General features: G+C 38.3%; 1 protein-coding gene across 1 annotated transcript in view; it reads right to left on the reverse strand.

Moving 5' to 3' along the window:
- The window catches only part of LOC122556135 (ufm1-specific protease 2-like), a 62,933-nt gene that overhangs the window by 4,165 nt on the left and 38,309 nt on the right, over window positions 1-20,459 (reverse strand). The window contains exons 6-9 of the mRNA XM_043702623.1: window positions 19,531-19,685; window positions 11,815-12,007; window positions 3,634-3,777; window positions 3,316-3,480 (exon numbers count right to left, since the gene is read on the reverse strand). Coding sequence (XP_043558558.1) covers window positions 3,316-3,480; window positions 3,634-3,777; window positions 11,815-12,007; window positions 19,531-19,685 — 657 coding nt within the window. The remainder of the gene's footprint in view (window positions 1-3,315; window positions 3,481-3,633; window positions 3,778-11,814; window positions 12,008-19,530; window positions 19,686-20,459) is intronic.

Genomic DNA, 20,459 nt, shown 5'->3' on the forward strand with positions numbered 1-20,459 from the left:
GCCAGTATTTATTGTCCATCCCTAGTTGCCGTTGAGAAGGCAGTGTTGAGCTGCCTTCTTGAACCAGTGCAGTCCACCTGCTGAGGGTTGACCCACAATGCTATTAGGGAGGGAATGCCAGGATTTTAATCCAACCACAATTTCCAAGTCAAAATGGTGAGTGGCTTGGAAGGGAACTTGAAAGTGTTGATGTTCCCTTGTATCTGCTGCCCTTGTCCTCTCGATATAAATTATCATTGGTTTGGAAGGTGCAGTCTGAGGAACTTTGACGAATTTCAGCCAAGATCTTAGTGAATGGCAGAGCAAGCTCAAGGGATGAATGGCCTATTCCTCTTTCAATGTTTTAAGTCTTAAGAACACCACTTTCCAATATTAGGAAGTATCTATCACCTATAAGTACAAAGGCATGAGAACATCACTACCTCCAAGTTCTCCTCCAATTCATACATCAACCTGACTTAGAAGTATATTGTTGTTCCAAATCTTGAAACTACCTTTAAGTGCAATATTATGATCCCAGCTGATGGTAATACTGGACAAGTCAGATTCAAGAGTGAAACCTTACTCAAAACTGTTTTAGTTTTACAGTTTGGTTTTTCAGTCAGTCAGTGAACAGAGACACATGAAATTTATGTACTTTCAACAAAATAACACAAGATCATTAAGGAAAAGAAAAAAAGTGCAGAATAAGCCAATTTAGAAACTTATTAACATAGACAACAACAAAACAGTCAATCGTTTTCCAAGTCATAGTTTTACGGTCACTCGGTGAAATATCTAAACTCTTAATTCCTAACTCAATTAACTAGGTTACAGGTGTTTCCTTTTGGACTTACTGTCCATTCACCATAAGTGATTCTCTCCTTTATTGCTTTTCCGAGAGACAAAACGACAGACTAACACACTGACTCTTTCCACTGAATTTAAAAAGAAACATACGATCTTTTACAGCTCTTTTCCGTGGAAACTCGATTCTGGTCTCTGAACATCTGTTTTTTCTGTAGTTGCACAAATTGCACTATATAAATATTCACTGATTAACTTCACATGTACCTTGCTTCTCATTTAAGCCACATTCTTTCTTAGTAATTATTTTGAACTCACTAGTCAAAAATGGTTATCTGGCTTCTTCAAAAACATCAGCTCCACATAATTTAAAATTAAAGTCAATTTTCCCCTAATTTAGAATCCAATTTCCCAAATACTATTACAACCAAGAAGGCAGCTTACCACTATTTTCTCAAGTGCAATTGTGTACACGGTTCTGGAATCCACATTATAGGAGGTATATGACAGTACTGATGTTGTCTGGGCTGGACAGTTTTAGTTATGATGATTGGACAAACTGGGATTGTTTACCTTAGAGAAGGTGGAAAGGGGTCATGACACATGAGATGTGAGGAAAAGCTTTTCCGCCTAGAGGGTGGTGGGAACCTGGAACTCATCTAGTAGATTGGTAGAGACAGAAGCCCTCATATCATTTAAGAAGTATTTAGATGTGCACTTGTGATGTAAAAGAATACAAGGCCCTGGACTCAGTGTTGAAAAATAGGAATAATAGTTAGGTTTTTTTGGATGGGCCCAGGGGCTGAAGGACTTGTTTCTGTACTGTGACATCTCTATGACTCTATTAGGAGTAGGTAATAAATGCTGGTTTAGCCAGTGACACACACATCCCATGAATGAACAAAGGAGAAGCAAAAATATTTTAGCAGCAGTGTCCTTTAGGACTCAGCCAGCTCACAAGCAATAGTGGTGTTAGTGAATCACTCTTGATGATTGACTTCAAAAGCTCTCAACTCAGGAGTAAACTCTGCCTTTGCCACCCTCAGAGCTTCTTGTAGTTCGTCTTCAACATGCAGATATGCTGATGCACCAGGTGAGGTGGTTGTAGTAGATGATAGCCATCAAGAAGTTTCTCGTCCATCTTTGAATTGATGAGCCTTCATGAGATCCACAGTCAATGTCAAAGACTTCCAGAGCAACTATCTCCTGAACGTACATCATTGTGTCACTTCTGTTAGGTCTGTCCAAAGAGATAGCAAATACCCAGGAATGGTGATGGTGGTGTCTGGAATATTGTCTGTAATATATTATTGAATGAGTAGAATATATCAAATTGTTGCTATGGAACAGCTCTCCCAAGTTTGGGACAAGCCCTGATGTTAGGAAGGTGAATTTTGTAGAGTAAATTGGGTTGAGTTTGCCGTTGTTGGTCTTGGTACCTAGGTCAATACCAGTTGATTTATTTGGTATCATTCCTTTTTTTTGACTTTGTAGCTGTTTATATAACTGAGTTGCTTTTAAGAAGCAATTCACATATCTCTGGATGTGGAGTCACATCTCAGCCAGCCAGGAAGGCGATAGATATTCTTCCCTAAAAGGACATTATTTTATAATGACGTAATACAGACTTTTAAATATTCAAAATCCCAACAAATACTTAAAACCTCAGACGTAGCTTATGAAACAAAGTTAAAAATGAGTTGTGGCATTTTAAAATGGCCATCAAAGTCACCTGATCTGAAACAGCCAGGGATTCAAAGTATATTTCTAAATAATATGGTTAGAACTATGTGCCTCACCCTGAAAAGGGCATCTAAGGCATAATTACCTGGATATTAAAATTCATCATATGAAATGTATAGCTCACAATGAGTCCTTCAAATGTCTTTGTGGATGAAACCTCTCGATTGAATCCAAACAAGGAGGCGGCTTGAAAATTACTTAACTATATCAAAGAATAATAAAAGAATTTCTAACAATGTATAAATCCAACTTTTCGTGAAGCATAGATTGTTCCAATTGTGGCCAGCATCAGACATGAAATATCGAACATTTCCTTGTGAGAAGTCATGATTCCAAGTTTGAGGTTTCTGTTGTCAGAGCAGCGTTGGTGAGTTGCTGTAGTGCATTTAGACGATTGTACGCAGTGCTGGCAGGAGTAAATGTTACAGTTACTGGATAGGCGGCTTTCTTCTGTCTAGTGGTGAACTTCCTGAGTATTGTGGGAGCTGCGTGCCTCCCTATTGTCTTGTATTTTGTCCTTAACTTTCCAAATCTCACTTCACTACTTGGTTTAAAGAGTACTCCACAGCTCCAGTTTTCCAATCTGCCAGGACACAAATCATATAGCAAACAAATTCTTCTTTGAAATTAAAATTATTACTGTGCTGTCTTTTGTGGCTACTGAAAAAATAAACATTTCAATGAAAACATGTGACATAAAATAATGCTTTTCTAAGATTCCTGTTGAACAGCTCCCAAAAGCATAGAAAAAGAGAAAGATATTGATAACTCAAAGACTACTCAAACCTTTTGGATCTTCTCGTGTGTTGGTATAGGTACATTGATGTACCCCTGATGGTTGTACCAGGATAAAATGGTTTGTAAAGTACGGTATGCACAACCCCATCCACCATCATTTATGTCATCCTGCAAGTAGTGATGAAAGGTGTATGATCCATACACAACAAAAACCTTTTGGAAAGCAAATAAAAAGCATCTGTAAACTCAAACATTGAAATTGCAGATTCTATAGTTATGATTTGATACTGTACCATAAAAGTGTTTGTAACAGCAAATGGCTACTTTACGAAAAGCACATATAATATTGTGAATTCTGTGCTGTACCTGGAAATCATCAGAGCTTGGTGATGGGATATATTTGTGTATTGTCTTCAGATATTTATTCGATAAATCATCATTTGGAAAACTATAAGCCATAGAACGGCGCAAAAAGGGTTTATCTTGTAGACTAAATTGGTGATGTAGCTCCTGTACACAGAAAGAAAAAGTGAACATTTTAATCTGATTACTTCATAGAAACTTTGCCACTTCAGATAATAAGTATCAATGTTCGGAAGGATCTAATTTTCACAATATTTTTTTCAATTCATCAAGGTTCACTTCGTTAATGTAGCAAATAAGTCTTGTTTCAGTTGTAAAGAAATCTGGTTAGACTGTAACCGACATACTGTGAGCAGTTTTGGTTCCCTTTCTTAAGAAAGTATATACACTTCATATAGAAAGAATGCAGTGGAATTTCATCAGGTTGATTGCTATGATAATGGGATAGTGCGGAGAAATTGAGGAGACTGAGCTTGCATCACTGGAGATTAGAAGAATCAGAGGCAAGCTCATAAAAACATACAACATGCTTAAAAGGTATGATCCAAAAAATATGTTTATCCTCACTGTGGGGTGTAGAATCAGGTAACACATTCTCAGAATAAAAGGCAAGCTATTTAGGACTGAGATGAGGACGAATGTCTTCACTAGATCTCTGGAATATCCAAGAGGACTATGAAATTGTCTGGCTATAGAATATGGTTCTACTATTGCCCACCTGTAGCCCTTGGTATAAATTTGTCATCAAGGTCTAGACAGGGATTGATAAATTCCTAGATACTATTGAGATCAAGTAATTGAGGGAGCACCGACACCAATTGGACCACAACGGTTCAAGAAGACAGCTCACTGTCACCTTCGGAAGGGCACTTAGGGATGAGCAATAAATGCTGGCACAGCTGGAGAAGCCGACATCCTGGAATGTTTAAAAAAAATAAGAGATAGCACAGAAATAGAATGAGGCAGACGATAAGCCATAATCTAAAATGGTGGAGCAGGCTCAAGGGGGTTGATGGCCTGTTCTTGCTCCTATGTTCCCATGATCTTATCTGCTCGCACTCAAAGTTAATTGTGCTGCTTGCTCTAACAAATCTATACATCTAGCAGCTATTAGGGCAGCTGCACTATAGATTACGAAAACTTTAAAATTATTGCCATTTCTAGAAGTGAACAATCTAGGGCGGCACAGTGGCTCAGTGGTTAGCGCCAGTGGTTAGCGGGTTCAATTCCTGCCTCGGGCAACTTTCTGTGTGGAGTTTGCACATTCTCCCCGTGTTTGCGTGGGTTTCGTCCGGGTGTTCTGGTTTCTCCCCACAGTTCAAAAATGTGCAGGTTAGGTGAATTGGCCACGTTAGATTGCCCATAGTGTTAGGTGCATTAGTCAGGGGGGAATGGGTCTGGGCCGGTTGCTCTTCGGAGGGTCGGTGTGGACTTGTTGGGCCGAAGGGCCTGTTTCCACACTGTATGGAATCTAATCTAATCTAATCTAGATTGCAGTTCACTTTGCCCTCTTCCTTGGTTGGAATATCCTTTTACTCCCAAATATCTGAAATGGGGGACAACAATCAGAAAACAAAGCAATTCCAATTAGTTAATTAGTATGTGTCTTTACAAATGGCTCAAGTGTCAACTTGTTTCTAATGTGGAGCAAAGAGGGGAAAGATAACTTCTATTATAATATTCAATTGCATGGATACAACTTTTAACATATTATCGGTGTTATGATAACATAAAATATGGTCATAATGTCAGAAACAAAGAAAGTATAGGTTAATAAGCTCCTCATTTTTGTTCAATGAAATCACAGTTGATCTGTAACTACCTTTGCCAATTTTCATACCTTTTATTAACAAATATCTATCAATCCAATTTTAAAATTAACAATTGTCCTAGAACCAACAGTTACTTATGAATGAGAGATTCAAACTTTCTTTCCAAACTTTCTATGTGTAAGAAGTATTTCCTAATTCACTTTTGGGAGGGTTGGTTTTTACATTTCATCTCCTGCCCCTTGATCCTCAACTCTTCAAGCAACACTATAGTTTTTCTTCATCCACCCGGTTTGTTCCCATTAACGTTTGGTAACTTCAATTAAATCCCTTAACAGTCTAAATTGTGTACAAATCTCAGTTTATAATTTCTACTCATAATTTAGCCTGTGGGATCAAGGTATCACACAGGCAAATCTACACTGCATTGCCTTAAACTTTTTGATTATTTGCTGTAGCTGTCTATAACATTTTAACAACTCTCTACATATTCCCTAAAGTTCCTTTGGATCTCTCTTGCTCCTAGCTTTCTATTTAGAACATACAAAGATCCACCCCATTTAAGTCTAATTTGGAAACACTCATAGGTACACACACTGAGATCCATTTGCCACAATCTTGCCAAATCACTTGATCCAATAATATTTTGAACATTATTGAAAAATACACATTTTGACACATTTTGCATGAGTGTCAATTCAAGGGGAAAAATTATATTTATACTGCCAGAAAAGAATACTAATTGCTTGGTAAATTAATTCTGATTGCTAGAGACATGAGGAATGCACATATTAATGCTGATTAACAGTTAACACCCATGCTTTCTTCAATTTCAAATCAAAAGGTTGACTGTAAAGGATATTAACTGTCTGTGTTGTGATAAATATTTTTTAAAATACTTCATTGATCTGTATTCTTTCCCATTAACAAATTTTCTCAGATTTACTATGAACAATCTTACTTTATAATCACCATCACCAGAATCTATAATATTAATAGCTATTTTTGTTTTACTCTTTTGAAACATAGCAATGAACCCAATCATATTATGATTGCCATTAGATATGTCTTCACATGCACTTGGACTGTTCACTGTGTACTTATTATTAAAATATTATATAATCTGCTATTGGTTCTAGGACCTATTGCTACAGGAAACTATACTGAAAAAGTAAATTTGGTATTTTTCTCACAGGGTCCAAATTGCTAATCCAAAAATTAACAATTATTTAAATACCTAATTAAAACCAGTTGCCTTTGCTATGCACTTGTAATATCTGCACTCAGATCACAACTGCTACCAGGGGGCTTATTCACAATTCCTATTCGTCTTAATGTTTTTCTACTTCTTAAAAGAGCTTAAAAAGTCTGATGCCTTTCATCATATCCTCTCTTTTCATTTAAATTTAACATTATTTGAACCACTTGGGCTAATCTCTCCCACTACTGGTTTTGGTTTCCTTCCTGAACTTTATCATCTGTTTTATTCGGTTGCTAGGTCTTACCATCTGTCAACCAGATTTCAAAGATGATTACCATGTAGCACCTTTCAAGTTGAAATTGCATCTAAAATTCATTTGAAGTATTCCTTACATTGTGATGAATGAAGAGCGCTTATTTGGATCCTAAAATTCATGTGGTCTTTCTGTTCTGATTTTGTTTCTCCAATCACATTCTTACCTTCTTCATATCCACCCTACCAAATGTGGTAAACACTAACAACACTTTGACCAAACTATCCTTCAATCCTCTGTACTGAAGGGAATATAAACTCATTGTATTCTAACTTTCCATAGCTTGCTATCAATCAAGTAGTAAAACTGTTCAGTCTGATACTGTTCTAAAAAATAACTACTGCTCACGATGAAGAACTGAAATTGAAACAGAAAATGCTGAAAATCCTCTGTAGATCAGAGAAAAAGAGGTATTGTTAAATGCTGTGTCCCTGTTTGGCTCAGGTCTAGCTACATCAAATCTGTCACAAAGTGCTGTCTCTGTTACAACACAACTATCAGACAGATCACCTTGTCGCCAGTATCCTTCCTTACTCCCTGTCGAATAATTACATACCATTGATCACTGGGCAAAAATAAAATGGTGTCTATTGAGACACTGATGTTTCAAGGAAGCAGATGGATCTGATTCAAAAGTGTTTTGAGGTTTCATTATTTGAACAACTTATTTCCCAATGAAGAACAAAAAGGAAAGAAAAAAAAGCTTTCAAAGTGATTTTGAGGCATGGGAAGTGACGCAGAAATCAGCATTTTCACTGCTTTCAGGAACACTATACAAAATCGGGAACTATAAACATACTCAACAGAGGTATCATGAGATTTAACTTGGAAGACATGTTAACTCTTAATTTTTATTAACAACCAACTAAAATCAGAACTGAAAAGACAAATTTGGATCATGAGGAATTATTGCACAGGAACAGACCATTCAGCCCATTGTGTCTGCACTGATTTTGCAGGTATTTCTGTTCAAATAGTCACACAATGCTGTCTGAAATGCCTCAACTGAATCTGCCTCCACCACACTTTCTGGTAGTGTATTCAAAGCCTGAATCACTTGTGAGAAAATGATTTTTGTTGTACCACGGTTGCTATTTTTGCAAATCACTTTAAATCTGTGCCTTCTTGTTCTCAATCCTTTAACTTGGTAGAAAGGTTATCCAGATTTCTCATGATTTTGAATTTTCTTTTATCAGATCTCCTTTTAGTCTTTTTTTTCCAATGAGAATAGAGTTAATAGAATTAAGGAGAATCAAAAGAGATTCTATTTGTATATTAAGTACAAAGAGTAACCAGGGAGAGAATAGGGCCCCTTAAAGATCAACAGAGCCTATACGTGGAACCACAGGAAATGGGTGAGGTACTAAATGAATACTTCATGTCAGTATTTACTGTGGAGAAGGATGTGGAAGCTAGGAAATTTGGGGAAATAAATATTGAAAAGAGTTCTGTAATGGACCAGACTAAACCCCCTCAAAATATTCAGAAGATAGTCTAGACCATAAGACCCAACTGATTTTAAAGGTAAATGTAAGATGTTGCATTCCAGATGCAATGTGATTGATCAAACAACCAGATTTAAAGCAAAACACACTTTATTCATGCACTATGATCAAAATACAACAAAAGAAAGAAGGAATTGGCATAACTTAACTCTACTGGAAAACTTAATAATATATATAATAACTATTACTAATTAATGGTTCCAATACAGTAATATTCCATAAACACATCCTTGGCAAAAGGCAAATTCAGAAAATAGATTGTGTCACGTGCAACTCCCACAGCAGGAAGAGAACACCAGCTTTTTGCTGTCGCCAAGAAAAGGGAAAAAAAAATCTTCCACTTCTTTTAGTTCCCAACAGTAACTGCTGAAAGCTAAAACTAAAATTCCTGGCTCTGTGGGAGCTTGACCATACCACTCAGGCTGCTTCTTTTGTTCCAATTTTTTAAAAAATCCAAGGCCTGACAAGTTGTTTACACTAGTGGCTCTGGTAAACTGCTTGGTGCCTTAAAACCACAGTATCGTCACAGTTCATATTACAGAAGAGAAGGTGCTTGGGGTCTTAAAATGCATAAAGGTAGATAAATCCCCAGGATCTGATCAGGTGTTTCCCAGAATTTTGTGGGAAGCTAAGGAAGAGATTGCTGGGCCTCTTGTATCATCGACAGTCACAGGTGAGGTGAAGAAAGAGTAGAGGTTGGCTAATATAGTGCCATTATATTAAAACGTTGGTAAGGAAATACCAGGGAACTGTAGACCAATGAGCTTTACATCAGTGGTTGGTTAAGTTGTCGGAAGGGATTCTGAAGGATAGGATTTACACGCATTTGAAAACAGAAGGAACTGATTGGGATAATCAACATGGCTTTGTGCATGGGAAATCGTGTCTCACTAACTTGAGTTTGTTGAAAAGGTGACAGAGAAGATTGATGAAGGCAGAGTAGTAGATGTTGTCTATATGGACATCAGCAAAGTATTCAACAAGGTTCCGCATGGTAGATTGGTTAGTAAGGTTAGATCACATTATTTCCAGGGGACTGCAGATGCTGGAGATCAGAGTCAAAGAATGCGGTGCTGGAAAAGCACAGCCAGTCAGGCAGCATCCAAGGAGCAGGAGAGTTGACATTTCGAGCTTGGTTAGTAAGGTTAGATCACATTATTTCCAGGGGACTGCAGATGCTGGAGATCAGAGTCAAAGAATGCGGTGCTGGAAAAGTCAGGCAGCATCCAAGGAGCAGGAGAGTTGACATTTCGAGCATAAGCTCTTCATCAGGAATGATCCGGGGGCCAGCCAGCCAATTGGATACAAAATTGGCCTGTAACCAGAAGTGTGCCACAAGGATCGGTATTGGGTTCACTGCTTTCTGTCATTTATATAAATGATTTGCATGTGACTACAGGTGGCATAGTAAGTTTGCACGACACCAAAATAAGTAGCACAGTGGACAGTGAAGAAGATTATCTCAGAGTACAACAGGACCTTGATCAGTTGGACCAATAGACTGAGGAGTGGCAAATGGATTTTAATTTAGGTAAATGTGAGGCATTTTTGGAAAGGCAAAGCAGGACAGAACTTATATAGTTAATGGTAGGGCCTGGGGAGTGTTGTTGAACAAACAGACATAGGGGTGCAGATGCATAATTCCTTGGAAGTGGAGTTACAGGTAGACATGGCGTGAAGGTGGCATTTGGCACATTTACCTTTCACTGGTCATAAAATTGAGTTAGCAGTTGGGATGTCATGTTGAGGCTGTACAGAACATTGATGAGGCCACTTTTAGAATACTGAAGACAATTCTGATTGTCCTTCTATAAGAAGATGTTGTTAAACTTTAAAGGGTGCATAAAAGATTTACAAGAATGTTGCTGGGACTGAAGGTTTGAGCTTTCAGGAGAGGCTGAATTGGCTCAGACTTTTTTCCCCTGGAGTGTTGCAGGCTGATGGGTGACCTTATAGAGGTTTATAAAATCATACGGGACATGGATAGCGTGAATATCCAAGGTACTTTCCCTAGGTGGAGAGTCCAAAACTAGAGAATATAGGTTTAAAGAGGAGTGTGGAAAAATTTAAAAGGGAACACAGGGGCAACATTTTTTATGCAGAGTGTTGTGTGTGTATGGAATGAGCAACCAGTCAAAGTGGTGGAGGTTGGTACCATAACATTTAAAAGGCATCTGAATAGGTTTATGAATAGGAAGGGTATAGGGAGGTATAGGCCATATGCTGGCAAATGGGACTAAGTCAGATTGGAATGTCTGGTCAGTACAGACCAGTTAGATCGAATAGTCTGTTTCCATGCTATATGATTCTCTGTCTCAATAACAATCTCAATTTCAAAGAATCGTTATGATGGAGAAGGATGCCATGTGGTCTATCATGCTCGTACTGGCTCTTCAAATGAGCATTATTATTTAGTGCCAACCTAATGCTTTATACACCCTTACCTTTGCATACCATTTCTATCCAAATAATCATCCAATGCCTTAGAAATGTAGAAAAGAGGAGGAGTAGGCTATTTGGCACTTCATGGCTGATCATCAAACTCAGCAATTTATTCCTGCTTTATGTGCAACAGAACATAGAAAATAGGAGTAGTATGTCATTCAAAACTTTTGAAAGTCTCAATAGAACCTGCCTTAACCAGATTTCCAGGCAATACATTCCATATCCTAACTACACACAGTATGAAAAAGTTTTCTTTCACAACATGCTTACTTTTTTTGCAGATCACGTTTTTAAATCTACGCCTCCTTCTTTCTATTTCTTTTATGAACAGGGCAGCTTATCCTTATCTACCCTATCCAGTGTGTTGATACATTTTGAAAACCGCTATAGATTTTTCTGACTTCTCTCAAGGAGAGCAGTACCAACTTCTTCAATCTATCCTCACAGAAGTTTCTTATTCCTGGAACAGCCATTGTAAATCACTTCTGCCCTCTCTCCAATACATTTACATCTTTCCTATAATGTGGCACCCCATAATTGTACCTAAAACTCCAGTTAAGTCTAACAAGTGACTTCCTATTGTAGTCCATACTCATATTAATATAGCTGAGGATACAGTGTGCTTTTTAAATTGAACTCTCCACATAGCCTGCCACCCTTAATGAAAAGTGCACGTATACACTCAGGTCCCTCTGCTTCTGCATCTACTTTAAAATTGGAAACACTATTTTATATTATCTTTCACTGCTCTTAGCAAAGTGCATCACCTCACACTTCTCTGCACTGAACTTTATTTGCTACCAGTCCGTCCACTCCACCAACTTATCAATACCCTTTCAGAGCACTCCTCAATCTATCCTCATAACCGAATTTGTCATCCAATAAATTGCTGCTTTAGTAGCTGATGAACAGACTTCATTAAAGGAAAAAGTGATTGTATTCCAGTCCTACTTTTCGTAGCGGTTCCAGATCCTTTTCAGTGTATCCAGCAGGGTATATTACTGTCGTAAGAGCACTAGACTCTGGCAGTTCAAAGTGGAATGCTTGCGGAATTGGGACAGACTTTCCTTTTGTAAATCTCTGAATGCACTGGTCCATCTCATATAGCTGTGTAGAAACTGCTTTTACAAATTGCTCTTGCAGCCTGTCAAAAATATAATTAATAATTAAAAGCATGTTCTATATTACATACGGTGCACCACTGAACAAAACAAAAACTATTGCAGATACAAAATTAAATAAAGTTGTAATTTAGCTTCACTGCTATCTACCGCTTTCTCTTCAAACATTAGGAGAAAATAAAACCTTTACACGAAGTAAATTTGGAAACCATCGAATGTTTTCACTCATCAATGAAATCTGTAGCTTTGCAGTAGCAAATGTTCTTTCTAACATATTAAAAATCATCATAACTCATCAAAAATTCTCTTCATGATAAAAGCAGAAAATCTTAATGCAAAATACACAAATCAAAATTTCAATATAAAACCATTATTGGAATAGAGCTTGGCTCTATCAATGGAGAAATGTCAACAATTTCTGAAAACAAAAATGAACTCTCAGAAGGAGAAAGTGAGGACTGCAGATGCTGGAGATCAGAGCTGAAAATGTGTTGCCTGAAGAAGGGCTCATGCCCGAAACATCGATTCTCCTGCTCCTTGGATGCTGCCTGACCTGCTGCGCATTTCCAGCAACACATTTTCAACTCTCAGAAGGAACATTGTACAGCAATGAAAAAAGGGTGCTGCTGGTTGGTTGGAAAGTCAATTGATTGGTTGAAACATTGTCATGAGAAATGCACCAGGGAAGTACTGTCTGTAAATTAACAGAATGTACTCCGGTGTAAAAGCAAGAGATCTTTTTATTTAGAATTTATGGTATTTCAAATATATTAATTGACCCTTCTACTCCAGGCTCATGTACTACGTATGAGGTCAACACAATCCTCAGCAAATACACTTGCCTGTTTTGACTTGTCCGGAAGAATACTAAGCATACAATTTCAGCACACAAATGACAAGATAACTAAAATGCTAGTGTTTCAATATGGCGGCAGACTGGCAGGGCTGTTTGCGCACTCTTACCCAGGGCTCATCTGCTTTATTTTTTGTTCTTTTCTTTTGCTCTTTTTCTTTCATTGTTTTTGACTTTTTTTCTCTTTTGTCCTTTGTATTTTCTGTGGCTGGTTGGTCGGCATCATCAGTGCGGCACTAAGAGCAGGCTGCATGTGGAGTGGCGGATGTGACTTCTCCCAGCAATTGGAGTGGCCGCAACAGCAGCAAGAACATTCATTTAGCATTTGGGATTGGTGACAGTAGCAGCAAGGATATCCTCCCAGTGTTCAGGTGCCAGTAGCAGTGGCAGTAAGAATATCCTCCAGGCATTTGGGACAGGCAGCAGAAAAACTCCTCTAGTGATCAGTAGCACAATGGTCTGGCAGCAGAGCCAGGGACTCTTAGTGACAGTAGGCCTAGAGTCAGGACGCTTGACCTGGCAACATGTTCAAAGACTTCTGGTTATTGGTGAGGCAGTGGCAGCAGCGGAGCTGGGGACTCGTGGTTGTGGGCAATTGTCGATTCAGTGGCCTCAGCGAAGTGGGCCCAACAGCAAAGAGATGGTGCCTAAATGTAGCAACTCCTGCACTGGTGGGTATCGTGCAGACAGCAGTGAGGCGGTGGAGGTCTCTCTTTCAGTTACTGGAGGCTAGGTACAGGTGTGGACTGGGTTGAAAAGACTCTGAACTTTTTATGAATTTATTTTTCTAATTTATTTCTATGATCTGTAAAGCTGGACTTGTTATTTCTTTACTTTTCTATACTCTTTTTTTCCTGAGAATTTATTCTTTAGAATCTGTACCTAGTAGCTTTCAGCCTAAGATGGCACCGTTATGCGGCGACTTGTAAACTTTTCACTGTACTCATTTTAGTATGTGACAATAAAGCTAATTCAAGAAAATTCTGTTATGATTTGCATGTATGATTTGTGCATTTAAAATGTGAAGAAGTAACTAGTTGTCTTAAAGAGTTTTGTCTAAATGTGCACGTATGCAAATATGTATGAATATTTGAATCATGCATCAGAACAATGATACTCAGAATGGAACAGGAAAGGGCAGGCAGGAGAAGAAGCATAAAAGCTTTTTCTTATACAAGCATAAAAAAGAGCAAATAGGAACAAAGGTCAAAATTAACGTCTCTTTACTTAAGTGAATGTGTTATTCAGAACTAAATAAATAATTTAACGGCACAACTAAAGGCTAATAGGGATGACCTATGCAAATTCATGATTGTTAGGAGGTCAAAGTTGTAAACTAAATATCCAGAGTCGACATGACCTCTCGAAGGCAAACGCAGCAAGGAGAGGCTGGTAGTGTCGCTTTGCCAGTATGAGATGGAGTAAATGTTAAAGGAAAAAATGATCGTGGATCAGATAAAGTAAAATCCATATGAATGGAAGTTATAAACAACCAATGAGAATCACTGCTGGAGTAAAAGATAGGTCCCCAAACAGTAACTGTTCTGTAGAACACAGAATCAATTAAGAGATAATATGGGCATGTTGAAAAGGTAATAAATCAATTATAATCTTCTTGTAGATTGCGAAGATCAAATTGGATGTGGTCAGCACTGTTGCTTCACACCACCATGGACCCGGGTTCAATTCCAGCCTTGGGTGACTGTCACATTCTCCCCGTATCCCCGTGGATTGCCATCCGGTACTCCGCTTTCCTCTCTTAATCCAAAGATGTTCAGGTTCGGTGGATTGGCCATCTAAACTGTCTAGTGTCCATTGATGTACAGGCTAGCTGCCATTAGCCATGGTAAAACAGCATTACAGAGATAGGGTAAGGGGCTGGTTTTGGGTTGGATGCTGTTCAGAGGCTTGGTGCAGACTCAATGGGTTGAAAGGCCTCTTTCCACACTGTAGAGATTCCATGATTCTAGATAGCGATGAGTTAAGAAATCAAAAAAGAGTATTTAAGCTGATTTCCTATGCTGTGGATCAAACTAGAGATCAGACTGTTTTGGATCTAGTAATGTTTATTAAGGCAGGTTTAATAAATGATCTCAAAGTAAAACATCCCTGAGGAATCAGTGATCATAACATGGTAGAATTTGGCACTCAGCGTGACAGTGAGAAACTTGGGTCAGAAACAACATTGCTAAATAATGGTAATTACATGGGAATAAGTTCAGAGTTGACTGGAATGGACTAGGAAAGGAGTTTAGCAGGAAAGGCAGTCAATGAACAGTGACAGATCTTTAAGAAAATATCTCATGACTCAGAGCAAATAAATACTCTATCATCCCTGAGGGTAGTGAGTCTGTGGAATTCTTTTACTGTTGATGACATAAGTTGTTCAGTATATTTACAGCTGAGATGAACATATTTCTAATCACTAAGAGATTTAAGCATTATGGGATAAGGCAGGAAAATGAATTTGAGGATTAAGAGATGAGCTATGATCTAATTGAATAGCAGTGAGGGTGCAATGAGCTTAATGGCTTACTTCTGCTATTAGTTATTTTGTTATATAGTATTTAAAAAATCAAATGCAACAAACTGCCTGTACTTTCCCACTCATACAGACATACTGTTATACAGCACAGAAACAGGCCTTTGGTCCAATTCGACCATGCCAACCACATATCCTAAACTGATCTAGTTCCATTTGCTAGCATTTGGCTGATATCACTCTAAACGTTTCCTGTTCACATGCCTATTCAAATGCCTTTTAAATGATATAACTGTACTTGCTTTCTCTGGCAGCTTGGTCCATACACGCACCACACTCCGCAAAAATGTTGCCCCTCAGGGTCGCTTTTAAATCTTTCCCCTCCCACCTTAAACCTTTTGGATTCCCCTGTCCTTGGCTATTCACTCAATCCCCTCACAAATTTATAAACCTCAAAAACCTCAAATTTATAAACCTCAAATGCTCCATGGCAAAAAAGACCTAGCCTATTCAGCCTCTCCCTATAGCTGAGATCTTCCAATCTCAGCAACATCCTTGTAAAGTAGTAGAAAGTGAGGACTGCAGATGCTGGAGATCAGAGTAGAATGTGATGCTGGAAAAGCACATCAGGTCAAGCAGCATCTGAGGAGCAGGAGAATCAACATTTCGGGCATAAGCCCTTCATCAGGAATTCACCACACCACCAATTTTGATGTCATCTGCAAACTTACTAACAATACCTCCTATACTCACATCCAAATCATTTATATAAATGGCGAAAAGCAGTGGATAGACCCAGCACCAATCTTGCTGCATACCACTAGTCACAACCCTCCAGTCCAAAAAACAACCCTCCATCACCACCCTGTCTCCTTTCTTCAAGCCAATTTTGTATCCAATTGGCTTGCTCCCCAGGATTCCATGTGACTTAACCTTGCTAACCAGTCTACCATGCAGAACTTTGTCGATTGCCTTGCTGAAGTCCATATAGACAACAAATGTTGCTCTGCCTTCATCGATCCTCTTTGCCACCTCTTCAAAAAACTCAGTCAAATAAGTTAGACACAATTTTCCATGCACAAAACCATGCTGACTATCCCTAATCACTCTTTGTCTTTCCAAATGCATTTAAACCCTGTCTGTCAGAACGCCCTCCAATAACCTGCTCTCTGGTGACATCAGGCTGTCTGATTTATGGTGTCCTGGCTTTTCCTTACCACCTTTCTTAAATAATGGCACATTAACCCTCCTCCAGTCTTCCAGCACCTCACCTGCAGCTGTCGATTATATAAATATCTCAGCAAAGGTCCCAGCAATTTATCCATCTTTATGCATTTTAGTACGTACAGCATCCTCTCTTCTGTAATTTGATTCTAGTTTTCCAAGACATTAGCTATGTTCATAGATGAAATATTCTTCCAATAGCCAACCCAAGTCCCTTCAGGATTTCATATGAATCAATAAGATCAACTGCAGCTCCATAGGTTAAAGATCCAAATGTTCAATCTTTCTTTGTAAAATAACCAAATTTACAAAACCTCACTCATAACTTTCCTTCTGTCGAACTCTGTACCCCCTTTACAAAGCTCACAAATCCTTAGATGTCAAATGCGTGGCTAGTCAGCCTCATCATCTTACTCCATTCAAATGTCTTTCTGTGTCCTCAGTATTTTATCTCAGTACTCTCTTCAGAGCTGGCCCAATATGTTTATACTGCCTCTGCCTGTCTGCCAAAATACATGACCTCATATTTCGTTTCATAGCTTTAGACTCTCGTTATCTCATTTTTGAAGGCTTCCCATTTTTCAGCTGTCCCTTTACCTGCGAACATCTGCCCCAATCAGCTTTTGAAAGTTCTGGCCTAATACTGTCAAAATTTGCCTTCCTCCAATTTAGAACATCAACTTTTAGATCTGGTCTATCCTTTTCCATCACTATTTTAAAACTAGTAGAATTATGGTCGCTGGCCCCAAAGTGCTCCCCCACTGACACCTCAGTCACTTGCCCTGCCTTATTTCCCAAGAGTAGGTCAAGTTTTGCATATTCTCTAGTAGGTATATCTACATACTGAATCAGAAAATTTTCTTGTACACACTTAACAAACTTCTCTCCATCTAACACTATGGCAGTCCCAGTCCATGTTTGGAAAGTCAAAATCCCCTACTATAACCACCCTATTACTCTTACAGATAACTGAAATCTCCTTACAAATTCTTAATTTCCTGCTGACTATTAGGCGGTCTATAATACAATCCCAATAAGGTGATCATCCCTTTCTTACTTCTCAGTTCCACCCAAATAACTTCCCTGGATGTATTCCCAGGAATATCCTCCCTCAGTACAGCAGTCACACTATTCCTTATCAAAAACGCCACTTCCCCTCCTCTCTGCCTCTCTTTCTATCCTTCCTGTAGCAATTGTATCCCAAAACATTAAGCTGCCAGTCCTGTCCATCCCTGAGCCACGTTTCTGTAATTGCTATGATATCCCAGTCCCACATTCCTAATCATGCCCTGAGTTCATCTGCCTTCCCTGTTAGGCCTCTTGGTTGGAAGTAAATGCAGTTTAAGTTATCAGTCCTACCTTGTTCTCTGCTTTGTTCCTGCCTGTCCTGATTGCTTGACTCTCTTGTTATTTATGCAAATAATTTGGATGTGAACATAGGAGGTATTATTAGCAAGTTTGCAGATGACACCAAAACTGGACGTGTAGTGGACAGCAAAGAAGGTTACATTAAAGTACAATGCAATTTTGATCAGATGGGCCAATGGGCTGAGGAGTGGCAGATGGTTTAATTTAGGTAAATGCAAGGTGCTGCAATTTGGAAAAGGATGTTCCCAGGATTGAAGGATTTGAGCAACAAGGAAAGGCTGAATAGGCTGGGGCTATTTTCCCTGGAGCATTGGAGGCGGAGGGGTGACCTTATAGAGGTTCATAAAATCATGAGGGACACTGATAGAATAAATAGATAAGGTCTTTTCTCTGGAGTGAGGGAGTCCGGAACGAGAGAGCATAGATTTAAGGGACTTAAGGGGCAACATTTTCACATAGAGGGTGGTACATGTATGGAATGAGTTGCCAGAGGAAGTGGTGGAGGCTGGTACAATTACAGCATTTAAAAGACATCTGAATGAGTATATAAATAGGAAGGGTTTAGAGGGATATGGGACTAGATTAGGTTAGGATATCTGGTCGGCATGAATGAGTTGGACCGTGCTGTACATCTCTGTCACTCTATTTCTATCTGCCATTTGTCTAACCATTCTGCTCACCCTCAATGTTTGCCAAACCACCAAGTTTGGTTGTTCTGGCAAGTAGTTACTTTTGAATGGTTTGTAAAATCATGCAGAGAAGTTGCACAATTGCTAACAGAGAATTAATGAAGGAAAAGGGATGAGGTTGCTTCCACTAATGATCGAAGCAAGGAAGGGATGAATATATTTACAAGACATTGCATTATTTAGGTGTCAGCCAGAGAGCTAGGAATAAAATGAAGAGAAACTTCTTTAGTCAAGAATTAAAAGAGTTGTTAGGATTTGCAATGTGTTGTCTGGGAGAGTAGTGGAAGCAGATTTCATATGAAGATTCAAAAGAGAGCTGGATATATATTTGAAAACAATGAATTTATGGGGCTATGGAGACGGGGCTGGAGAATTTCGGAAGATAGTAAAGATACGATAGGTCAACTGGTCTCCTGTATTGCAAAATTCAATGATACTTCCATGATATTGACTTGTTCCATTTAAGATTGGAAGGGGATCAATGTTCACTGTAAATGTATTCTTCTGGAGTTCAGTGTACAAACTTTATTTTGAAATAATTTTGACGTTCTTCCTCATTTATTGATTTACCACCATGTTATTTTTGCTGCCACCTACTCATAAAAACATGGTTTAATAAACACTGTTTTAAGAACAAGTCAATAGCAACACAAGGGAAAATATAAAATTTTCCGAAACATACTTAAGACAATACCAAAGAATATAAAAGAAATAGAAATAGTGTGTCTCTCGACAATCCAGTCCATTATCACAAAGTATGCTGTAAATGCCTCAGAATAAAACCAGATAATTTTGGACAGCCGGCTTCAATGCCTAAAGAAAACATTTAGCCTAAGATATTATATAGCCAACGTGTTTAAAATGATTTTACCGAAATATTACTGACTCTGGATTATATGTTGCATTGTTAATAAATAGAACAATACATACTGTCCCCATTCATCCTCTGGATTAGCAAATACGACCACATCAATGGGGAGAATCAGTCTGAAGTGGATTCGTGAATTTTTATTGTTCTGAATAGTTACAATTTCAAAGACATCAGGCCTTGTCAATTCAAACAAAAGCTCTAGGTTTACAACTTTCTGAAAGTAAGAACAAAATGAGTTATTAAAATAGCTCTTCACAAAAAAACCATTTCACCATCAAGTCCTGAGAAAGTAATATGCATGTTAATCTGAGGCATCTTTGAAAAGTGTATTTACTGACCTCTATTTGAATTGATTTTACTTACAAATTTGAAATACTCTCTGGTTTCTCAAACATTAATGCATTACATGAGGAAATCAACTACTGCCTGCAAAACTAAACGGATAGAGCTGTGGGATTTCATGCAAAAGACGCAGAACATTATTGTAAATACCATGATCAAGCCTTCTTATGTTCTCAGGGAGATAGTATCCAGTTTTCTAAATTATCCTTCCAACCACTCTTATTCTTCACTGAGTCTATCAGTCATTTCCATTATTAAAAAGTTTGATGAGAAAAAGTGGACTTCGCCTCTGTTACAACATGGTGACAGATAGCCGAACCAAATCAGCTTTTCTACTTCTGTATAAATCCGAAGACACCCAAAGTCACTCAACTGATTCCTAACTAGACTTTTGAATAACCCACCCCAAACTTTGCAAATAATTAATTTTCAAGACACAGGTTTTATATCTTAAAGAATTAACTACTTATTAGATACACAGTAACTGTAGCAGAAGGAAAGTTAAACAACACTGTAAGCTCATTAATGTCTGTGTTTTATGCCTAAAGCATTTATTTTTAGCCCCCATTCACACAAAGACAGGCAAACAAACACAGTCAAGCAATAAACAGGCAACAAAACTGGCCAGATTATTTAAAAGGCTTTC

The sequence above is a fragment of the Chiloscyllium plagiosum genome, chromosome 2, assembly GCF_004010195.1.
Source record: "Chiloscyllium plagiosum isolate BGI_BamShark_2017 chromosome 2, ASM401019v2, whole genome shotgun sequence".
In the NCBI taxonomy this organism is placed as follows: Eukaryota; Metazoa; Chordata; class Chondrichthyes; order Orectolobiformes; family Hemiscylliidae; genus Chiloscyllium; species Chiloscyllium plagiosum.